Source organism: Corvus hawaiiensis, chromosome 14 (assembly GCF_020740725.1).
Source record: "Corvus hawaiiensis isolate bCorHaw1 chromosome 14, bCorHaw1.pri.cur, whole genome shotgun sequence".
NCBI lineage: Eukaryota > Metazoa > Chordata > Aves > Passeriformes > Corvidae > Corvus > Corvus hawaiiensis.
The window spans coordinates 18,838,272-18,848,936 of NC_063226.1; the positions used below are offsets into that span (position 1 = coordinate 18,838,272).

Below are 10,665 nucleotides of genomic sequence, written 5' to 3' on the forward strand. Positions count from 1 at the left end.
AGCTGCTGCAAGTGCTCACCTACATCCCCCTGGCTCTGTTGCAGAAGGACAAGAGGACACCATCCTGTCGTACGAGCCAGTGACGCGGCAAGAAAGTAAGTCCTGAGCTGAACTGCCCCATGCCCGCTGCAGTGCGGCCACCTGTGTCCCCAGCACAGCCAGGGTGTCCGGTGCACCCTCCCCTCCTGCCACACCAGCACGGCACGGGGTGGATGCAGGTGGAGTCTCGTGTGTTGCGTGCAGCAGGGGAGCCAGGTGTGCACGGCTTTCCCTGGCCTCGACTGCCCCGTTTCAATCAACAGAAAAGATTTGTGTCATGGTCTGCAAGACCAAGGGAGAGATGCAGAGCTAAAACTGAGCTGGGCTTTAGTCCTCAGCTGAGGACAAGATTATCCCTTCCTGCCTCAGACCAGGTCCCTGCTGCAGAGCAACCCTCCCCCAGCCCTCAGCCTTTAACCCTGCTTGATGCTCAGTCCCTGCAGACCCTTTCGCAGGCTGAATAGTCCCAGCCTCGGTGGTCTGTCCTTGCCAGAAGCTGGATCTGACTCTTAGGCTCCCGTCACTCCCCCAGCTCCGTGGCATCCTCGCCCAGCTGTCCTGGTTGCCTGGCTCCTGCCCCAAGCAAGGGAGCAGCTTTGCTGATCCGCGACCCTGGAGACCTGCAGAACCTCCCCCGGGGCCACGCAGATGGTTTGGGTCAGATGGGAAGGACATGTTGACCGTGACCAGGAGGAGATAAACTCGCACGGAGGAGGCACCTTTGGGTGCCCATGTGAGCAAGAGCACCCACTGCCAGCAGGGAGAGGGCAGGTCAATGCCAAAAGTGGCAGTAGGGTCAGCTGCCCACAGCACATGTGGGGCCTCAGGTTGTGGCTCTTGTTCACAGTTCACTATGCGAGGCCAGTGATCATCCTGGGGCCGACAAAGGACCGAATTAACGACGACCTCATCTCTGAGTTCCCACACAAGTTTGGTTCCTGCGTGCCCCGTAAGTCCCGGCCGGCACTCGGTGCCCTTGCTGGAGGGAGGGGAGAGTGGTGGCTCTGCTCCTTGCAGGGTCCCACCCGCAGCATGGGGAGGGGGCCGGGAGCACAGGTGGGTTTCCTCCCTCCTGGTTTCTCGTGCATCACTCTGGGTTCACTCTTGATGCCCGCTCTCCTCCAGACACCACCAGGCCTCGGCGCGAGAACGAGGTGGACGGACAGGACTACCACTTTGTCGTATCCCGGGAGCAGATGGAGAAGGACATCCAGGACAACAAGTTCATAGAGGCTGGGCAGTTCAATGACAATCTGTATGGGACCAGCATTCAGTCAGTGCGAGCGGTGGCAGAGAGGGTGAGTGTCAGGTGGCATTCCTGGGACCGGGATGCATCCAGCAGTTCCCCTCCTTTCCCTGTGTTGTTAATGAAGGGCTGTAACCACATTAAGCAAGTATGGCACAAGCCTCTCCTCCCTCCAGAGTCCTGCCAAGCCATGTGCCTGCTTTTCTCAGCTGTGTTACTCTACCTCAGCATGGTACCTCTGTCATCCAAACTCCACCCGAAACCCTGGCACTGGTGGCCCAGCTTTGTGCTTGGGAGCTCACAGGACAAAGATACCAGGGTACCCTCAAAGCAGCAGCGTTCCTCTGGAGGAGTCCTGGAGCTACCCAGGGCTTGTAAATAGTTTCACATGTCCAGACAAAGGTTCAGTCCCTTTGCATTGCTGCTGTCCTGCCCTGAGCAGGCAGGAATGTGAGGCCACTGGGAGCTGGCTTGTGTCTCAGGACTGGGGTTTCATTTCTGTGGCTCCTCCCTTTTTAGGAGGAGCCTAACATCTGTATGAGCAAGCTGCTTCCCACACAGAGTAGACTGTGTGGGTAGGTCTGATCCTGATTGTCTCCTTTCCAGGGGAAGCACTGCATCCTGGATGTGTCTGGCAATGCTATCAAGAGGTTGCGACAAGCACAACTTTATCCCATTGCCATTTTCATCAAACCAAAATCCATTGAAGCCCTCATGTAAGTGCAGCACCATGTTCTGTGCCTCTCCAGCTGCTTGTCCTGCTGCTCCTGGCCCTGGTAGTGCAGGCTGGAAAGGATGTGAGAGCTGAGCTTGCAACTCTGCTCAGCAGCAGCAGCAGAGAATGTTATCTGTGAGGAGATTCAACAGCTTGAGACTGACCCTGAGATCAGAAGAAATTCTGCTGGCACCAAGGGGCCTCAGAAAACCCCTTCTCAAGTCAGAAGGGGCCAAATTGTTTATTTCTATGTTTTATAAAGATGAGAAAACTTAGGCAAGCAGGGAGACTTCTGCAGTGGTCTCACAAATTTAGGGAATTGTCTGAATTTGAATTCACTTCCATGCTATGGTGAAGGGAGGTGGGGTAGGTGGCAATGGGAAGAACTGGTGGAAGTTGAGATGGAAGTGCCAAGGCAGCCCAGAGCCTGTGGGGAAGGGCCCTGCCTTTGAGAGCTGGGTCCTGCACAGCTTCCATTCCTGTGAGCAGAGGATTCCCAGGCACCCTGGCTCTGTGGGCTATTTTTGCTTCTGTTCATTGCTAAGAAAAAGAGCTAAAAAGTTTCTCCCTTTTGTATGTGGCAGGGAGATGAACCGGAGACAGACGTATGAACAGGCCAACAAGGTCTTTGACAAAGCCATGAAACTTGAGCAAGAGTTTGGAGAATATTTTACAGGTGAGTGTCCTGAGCAGGCTTGTATCTGATTTACTTCGTTTTTCCATCTGGCAGCTGTGACCTCTCTACCAGCACTGTCCTACTGCAGGGTCATGGGAAAACATCCAGCTTCATCAAAGCAAAAAACAAATGGCACTTTGCCAGGAGGGCTCTGCAAGGGGACTGCTCCAAGATCAGTGGATAGGAGTAAACCAGTCGTAGAGGAGGAGACAAGTTGTCAGGCAGGATTTTCTGAGTTTGTGCAAGCTTACTGCCAATTTCAACAATAATAAAAAGTCTAAAAATCCCCGGCCAGGGGAAGCACAGGGTTTCAGGGTGCCACAAGTCTACAGGAAGTAAACTCCCTGCATGGGAGAAAAGGGGAGCATTTTCAAAAAGAGAAATTTCTAAAGAGGAAAGATAAAAAATTAGTGACCTAAATGGTGGAGACAGTCCTGAGTTAATTACAAAACATCTACCAAAAAAGACTGGAAGTTTGGCTTGCTTCCTAAGTAGTCTTTGCTGAAGAGCCAGTCAGGGGTTGCTGACACTTTGTGCCTGTTGAGATGAGCTGCTCATGACACAGGCATCCTTGTGCATTAAGGAACTAATGTTTGTAACATGATTAATTCTGGAAAACCACAGGCAGGTGAAGAGGCAGAGAAACTGGTCTTCCATCTTTTCTCCAGTGTTTCTTCTTAAGCTGAGGAGTGATAATGTTGCCAAACTGTATTACCCACCTAACAGCTACTGGGAAAAACCCCAAGCAGGATGTTTTCTAAAAATTTATTTCAGCTGGGCAAATATTTGGGTACAAACAGGGTGAGCTTTCCCCAGACCTCCAGCTGGGCAGCAGTTCCAGAGCTGCTGCCTGTTCTTCCAGGAAGACCTGCCTCAGTTTTGCAGGCCCTCAACATGCCACTGTGCACTTGGAGAGCGAGTTTGATGTTGACTTGGGAAAGAAATGCTGTTGGCTGAAATGTGTTGAAAGAACTGGGTAGTGGGCAGAGAGATGGTCACTGTCACAGGTTCTGTGCCAGCAGTTCAGGATGAGGGAACAGAGATGCTGGAGGATGGTCTTGGCTGGGTTACAGAGGTAGGCTGGATTACCAGAAATCTTCGGCCCTTCCTGTGATGTAAGAAGCACAGTGAAATGCCTCGTGCTGTGTCTGTGCTAAGCAGCAGGACTGGGCAGGAGTTGCTGCTGGGAGAGTGGCCGCACGCTGGCCTTTCCCAGCCTGACAGCGCTGCGTTCCCACCCCACAGCACAGGAAGCAGCAAACATGAGGAGCCCTCAGCAGATGGCCAGAAGGAAAACCAGAGGGAAGGGACAAAGCTGGCACTCCAGGGCAGGTGCTTGGTGCGCTCCACTGAGCTGCCCCAGCCCTGCCTTCCCTCGCTCCAGTTCAGCGCCGCCGTGGTGGTGCCAGGCCCGGCCACAGCCCCAGCGCGGTGCCTGACACAGTTTGCAAAGCTGATTAGCAGCCTGGTGTGGAGAGCCCAGCCGGCCCTGCACACAGCCAGGAGCTCTGCCAGCCGGGATCAGCGCCGGCTAATCCCTGCCGAGGTGCTGCTTTAACCCTCTGTGTCGCTGGGCCCGCTGCAGCGCCCCTGGCACTGCCTGGGTCAGGCCCTGCTGGCTGCGGCCTCCAGCCCTTTGGGGCAGCAGGAGCTCATGGCAGTGCTGCCTGGTGCTCAGGGTCTTGCTTGTTCTCTCTTCTTCCAGCCATCGTACAAGGAGACTCTCTTGAAGAAATTTACAGCAAAATCAAACAGATCATTGAGGATCAGTCCGGGCACTACATCTGGGTCCCGTCCCCAGAGAAACTCTGAAGATGTCTCCCACCTGCTTCCCTGTGAGCAGAAGATCTCCGAAGTCCCACCCATCCAAGCCCTCTGCCCCGAGGGGGAGGGATATGAAAACTATTCCTGCTCCCTTTTTTAGATCGTCGCAAAATTGAGTTTTCTAGTCCTGTTTCTTTTGTTGGGATGAACTCATATCATTCATCACGTGACTGTTCCCACCATTCCTGCATGGACCTTCCCACTGCTCCATTAGAGACAGATGAGAACCCATTCAAGGTCGTTTTTTTATTATTATTATTATTATATTATTATTATTATTATTATTATTATTAACTAAACAAAGAATCAAGATGGGAGGAGGCAGCTAAGGACTAATGTAAGAAAAACAAGTGAAACAATGGACTCTGAACACTTGAGCTGGTATCAGAGCTCCAGGGGCATTTTTCCAAGTGTGACTGTCTAGCAGCTCTGAACAGTGCGACAGGTGGGCAGCAGAAAGCATTTTATTTATCTGTATATGTAATTTATATATAATATAGAGAGAGATATTATATATATATTATATATATATATATGTATGTGGACTAGGAAATCTGAGGGACCTCTCTGAAAAGGTATTGTATTATTGCAAGGTTCTCTCAGTTCCTCTGTCCCAACCACTCGGCGTAGGGAGTCCACTTGGGCAGGAAGAGCTCAAAACGGTACCAGGTGCTTTGGAAACTTCTCCCGTCCAGGCCAGTTCCCTGCAGCCACCCTGGGTCTGAGACAGGGCAGAGACTGGTACTGCCCCTGCAGGAGGGACCAGAGCAAGGAGCAGCAGCTGGCCTGAGAGAGGCTGGGAGACAGAGACTGAGCAGGAGGCTGCGAGCAAGAGAATGGATGATACTACATATTAAATTGCACATTGTTTTACACACCACCTTATGTGTTTGCATGAGAGGTTTCCTTTTGGTTCTATTTTTTTAAGCTGATTTTAAACCAAACCCATATTGTGTTGTTGTGTTGGCTTTTTTAATTATTGTTATTATTATTATTATTATTATTATTATTCCATTTTTCTCTTGTTAATGATGAACTGAATGGGTATAAAAACCAGTTTTTTAACTTATTTTTTAAGCTGGCTCTATTGTAAATAGAATCTAGATCTGTGGTGTTTAGTTAAGAAATACTTTACTGGCCACATGGAACAAATGTACTCACTGTCCTGTGTTGCTGTGAAAAACCTGGGATGTTGGACTGGCCCTGCACCTGTGGGTGCAGGTGGAATGACCCATTCTGGCTTGTGGCAGCACACTGGCATTCCCTTCTGCATTGGCCACTGGCAGGAAAAGCCCCCAGCTGTGCCTTGGATGGACACTCACATTTTCCAGATCAGTAACAGAATTGAAAAACTTCCTCTCTTCCCTGCTCCGTGCCGAATTCCCGGCTCTGCTGTGTGTGGGTGCCAGGGCTGGCTCTCCCAGGGGCAGGGCCGTCCCTCAGCACAGCAGGACCTCGCCTGTCGCTCCAGGAGCCACAGCTTGGCAGGGGACAGCGTGGCCACCTTGCCTGGCTCTGTCTCTGACATCTCTGTGTGAATCCTGTCGCTGAAGCTCTGCTGCCTCTCTCAAGGCCACCCCAGAGCCCTGAAGTGGTGCCCCAGCTCACAGGCTGAGGGGCAGGGGCTGCAGAGCTGCCCCATGCACTGGGCACTGGCATTTTTCAAGGGAGGCAACTGTTGGCACCGAGACACTTGGCCCTAAGCTGAGACATGTCTGTCTTTGAGGACACTTTGGCTTCTGTGCTTGACTGGGGCTCCAGTGTGGGAACAGACCCTTGTGTGGAGCTGGGGGACACTCATGTGGCCTTTGAGGAGTGTGTGCTGGGTACCCAGAGTTCAGGTACGAGTGCTCCCACCTTACAAAGAGCTGGTGAATGCTGTTCCTCAGACAGTGCCACACAGCCACAGCACAGGAGGGCACTATCCAAGCACAAGCAGGTAAGTCTTCTCCTCCCCCTGTTTGGCAGGGACGAGCTGTGGTCCCCTCTCCCCAGGGTGATGGTTCTCAGTGCATCAGTCAGTGCCCAGCACACAGGCCACGGCCGTCGGGGTGAGCCAGAGCTGCTGTAAGACTGTCTGTTGCCTGGGGAGAAGCCTCCTTTGCCCGTCCTGCATCCCAAGGAGCCCTGCAGGGACTGAGCAGCTTCTGGGGCCAGGACAGAGCGCTGCAGCCCTGAGCACGGTGGAGGGCAGAAGGATTCTGCTCTCGGTGGGACCGACCCTAAAGGAGCACACAGAACTTTGGCAATGGATTCCTGTCGGGCATCCAGCCCCCTGCCCCGCTGGTCCTGCTCCAGCTGCTATAAATGTCGGTCCCTGAAGAAGTGGAGTAAGTGAAACAAAAGTCCTTAAGGTGCTAGTCACACATTCCTATCTTTTTTTGTCTTTTTTTTTTTTTTTTTTCTTTTTTCTGTTTTTTCCTAATAGCCTGTCTCCCTTTATCAAGTCACGTGGAGAAAAAGATGATGTACTCCATGGCATAGCTGACAGTATCGAATCGATCATGACAACAGTAGTTGGTTAACAGTGTTTCTTCCAAGGAGACATATATTTTTAATAAACAGAGAGTTGCAAAGAACTCTTGTCTTTGAGACCTTCTTGTAGAGTCCTTCATTGTGTACCAGATCTGGTTTTTTTGGTGCTGATCTTGGCAACTCTTGATGTGGTCTCTCTATGGCAAATTGAAGTGTTGACAGTGGTTTGGGGGAAAAAAATTGCCTTTTTTGGTATAAAAGGTGGTGCCTGAGAGCTTGCCTAGTGGAAAAAGGAAATCTAAAAAAAATTTTGAAAATAAAAGAGAAAATAAAAGAAAGGAAGTGGGCTTATTTAGAGCTGTAACTCAACCACTGAAAAGTGCTTTTGGTTGGGTTGTTTTAACCCAGGTTAAGTCTGGCCTGATGCCACGACGCCATAAATGTATTTTGGATCATGACTGGAATTGTGGGGAGGTTGCTTTACAAATAATAGGGTTTGTGTGCTGCTACATAATTGTTCTTGTATTGGACATAAAGACAGCAAAGAAAATACATAGTCCAGCTAATATAGAGCTTCTTTTTATGGTTTTAACATGCAGTTTAAATATCAGAGAGAAGTTGTAAAGACAACTAGTATAATTTTTACTACTCCTGAAGAGGGAGTGTTCCCTGGAAGAAAATGTGGTTAAAGGAGTGTCACAGTACTTCTGTGCCTGAATCTGCTTTGTCATTTAGCTGAGCTGACAGAAAGGTTTTTAAATACTAAATTTCTTTTTACTTTCAAACTGCACAGAAAAGAAGCAAATTGAGACTTCAGGGGAACAAGGATGTTGTACCAACTGAGCATGGACATACAGTTTGCTGACTGCTCAGTTTGTGAAGCTCGCTGGACAAATTAAAAACCATTTAGGAACTCCTTTAACTGATCAGATCAACAGCCTGTTGGTGGTAGTGGTTGTCCACAAAACACCAGAAGATTAAGCAGTTGCTAAGCAGATCTGATGCTAGAATTACCACTCAAAAATCAAACTGCTTGCATAATGACAGATTTGGAGTGATGAAGCAGCACAGAAACAGTCACCAAAATGTGTCCTGAGCTCGTGTGGCATCGGCTCTGCTGGGGCAGGGAAACATTCAGGTTCCAGGGAGGAGAGGAACACGGGGTTAAGTTCTCAAATAAACCCTGTCACACCTGTAAGGCGGAACAACCTCTGGAAGAGAAACCAGCATGTGAAGAGAAAGATGGTGGCATGAAGAAGGAACTTGCTCTGTTAAAGCTGTAACAGCCCATTTTCCTGGCTAAGGACAAGTTGCTCTGCCAAGCAGGACATTAGCAAAGTCCTGGCCCAAATAAGAGCGGAGCATTGTCCTGATAATGGTCCTGTCTAACTGTGAAATGTAGGTGCTGGTTCTTTTCTCTGCCGAGATGTCCTGCTACAGCTACCTGCAACAGGAATGAAACTAATCTGCCCTAAGACGCTTCTAGAAAATCAGGCTGTAAGCTGCTTGTGCTACAGAGAAACATGTCTGTGCTTCTGTCTGCAGCTCTGGGTAATTAACTGTCTTAGCAAAGCAGAGGAGCACAGAATCTGTGAGGCTACTGGAAGAGGGGCTTTAAAGAAATGCAATTATAATTTCATCCAAAATTCTCTCCCCGTTGATGGAGCTGTCTTAGATACGCCCATTGTTGCTAATGATGCTTGGCAGCACAGTTTTCCAGAACTGCTGTTCTCTGCCTTCCTCAGGCTGTCACAGCAGGATTCATGGCACTGAAGCATCTACTGTGAAGCAGGTAAAGTCATCACCAGGTCAAAAGTGTCTCTTCAAGAATCCTTGGGTACACCTTGACCTTCAGTGTTTATTTATATCCCCTGCCTCCAAAATGAGGGTCATTTGTTTACTTTTAGGGTTTTTAACCCTAAGGAAAAACATTACACATTGTTTGGGTCAGTCAGTGCAGCATCTCTGAATGGTACAAGCACATGGGTGCACTTATGGGACTTGCAATACCTGATTGGGGCCACACTTGACTCAGCACAGGGGTGGCTGTGGTATTTCCTCCCTAGTTCCAGTGCACTACTTGACAAAAGCTTCTGCCCAAGCCTCTAATGAGCTTCAGCCCTCTTCCAATTACCTTGATTTCTGATTACTGTGGCCACTTCTAAGTGTTAGTGGCCAGGCCGGCCCCTCTTTCCTTCCTGCCTCTCCCAAATGCTCAATGCAGCCACAACAGTGGGAGCAAAGCTCTTCCCACACTGTCTGGTGGGAGAGGCACCCTCAGTGGAAAGCTGCTGGAGATGCCCTGCTCCTGCTGCAGGTGCCTCTGGGTGAGAGGGGGTAGAAGGGGCTCCGGGGCTCAGCAGCTGAGCTGGTATCTTCTCTGCCCTGCCCCATTCCAGGACTCTTCTCAGCAAGGATGTTTTTCCCAGGGCAGGCTCCCTGCAGCCACAATCCCATCAATCCCAGATGGTTGGTTTAGAATCGCCCTCTCCCTGGACCCATTCTCCACACTGCAATTCCCTTCTGCCTCTGCTCTGTTGCTCCTCCCCAAACGGTCAAGAAGTTATCAGATTAGGGGGTAAAAAAAGGGCATAAAGCACAGGCTGGGGAAAGGGGGCAAATTTGTGACTTCCTGCCCTAGAGGATCCATTCACGTTCTCAGAAGCAGGGAGGACTCTGCAGTACAGAACCAGTGTCCAGCACACCCTGGAGCATCCACAGTGATGTGTAAATAGGAAACTACTGCTGCAATACCACCCTCTGGAGCCATCTGTGCTCACAGGGATGAGCACACAAGATCTCTGAGCTGAAAAAAAACAGGGATCAATGAAAAGGTAAGACTGGGGGAGGAATGCACAGCACTATTTTTTTTTTTTTTACAGGAGCTGCTGCTGGTTTAAAAAGATTTATAAACCACAGACACCCTCGATGGGCTACTGAACTGTAAAGCAGCATTTAGCATAGTAAAATAACCTGAACCAGCCTGCATCTGCACCAGCAAACACCTGCAAAGGTCTGACTGCACACAAACTACCTACTGGGAATGGCCACTGGAAACGCAGTTAATTATAGTCTGATTCAACTAGGAGAGGAATTCTTGCTCTACTTAAACCCTTTGGTAAATACTAAGCCTGGAATAAAATGTACTGTGTAAAAATGTGCAGGAAGAGATGAGTACTATAAGCAGAGTCTGTAACTTATCTGATCTGGGCTCTTCAGTGCTGTCTGTAGCATAAAAGAAATCAAAATTAGTATCTCCAAGGAAAAAATTCAAACCATTCTAGCTGTAGGCAAACCCACATTCAGTGCTTGCAGCCTTCTATGGCTGTATGTAATTATCTCCTTGCATTTGCTGGGCAAACGTGACCTTTCTCCTCAGGTGCAGTGTGACACCTTTACCTGTTTATGTGTGTGCGCAAGTCAGAACTGAGCAGTAATTAAAGCCAGCCCTGCAGGCTCCAAGGAGATGCTGCAGGCAGGATGGATACCTTTGAGTTTGTGGCTTCGTTCACAGTCCCCCACTGCTGTGATGCAGCATGGATCTCCAAAACTGTGACTCCAGATGAATTTTCTGTGGCGTTTGAGACCTGGATTTTTATGGATTCAAAGGTACTTCTTAGTGAAACATGCAGCACATTGTGCATTAGAGATCTGAAAGCAGTGTCTCACAGAGACTCCAGCTACATCTGG

The 10,665-nt window shown here is 49.6% G+C and overlaps 1 protein-coding gene across 13 annotated transcripts in view; it reads left to right on the top strand.

Annotated features, from left to right (window-relative positions):
• Window positions 1-7,079, top strand: part of DLG3 (discs large MAGUK scaffold protein 3) — a 77,913-nt gene extending 70,834 nt beyond the window's left edge. For 12 of the 13 annotated variants that reach the window (XM_048318378.1, XM_048318380.1, XM_048318382.1 and 9 more), the window contains 6 exons: window positions 45-95; window positions 887-988; window positions 1,165-1,337; window positions 1,892-2,001; window positions 2,585-2,676; window positions 4,382-7,079. In XM_048318378.1, coding sequence (XP_048174335.1) covers window positions 45-95; window positions 887-988; window positions 1,165-1,337; window positions 1,892-2,001; window positions 2,585-2,676; window positions 4,382-4,488 — 635 coding nt within the window. In that variant the 3' untranslated portion in view covers window positions 4,489-7,079. The other variant, XM_048318389.1, reaches the window with a different exon arrangement.
• Window positions 7,080-10,665: the final 3,586 nt, after the last annotated feature.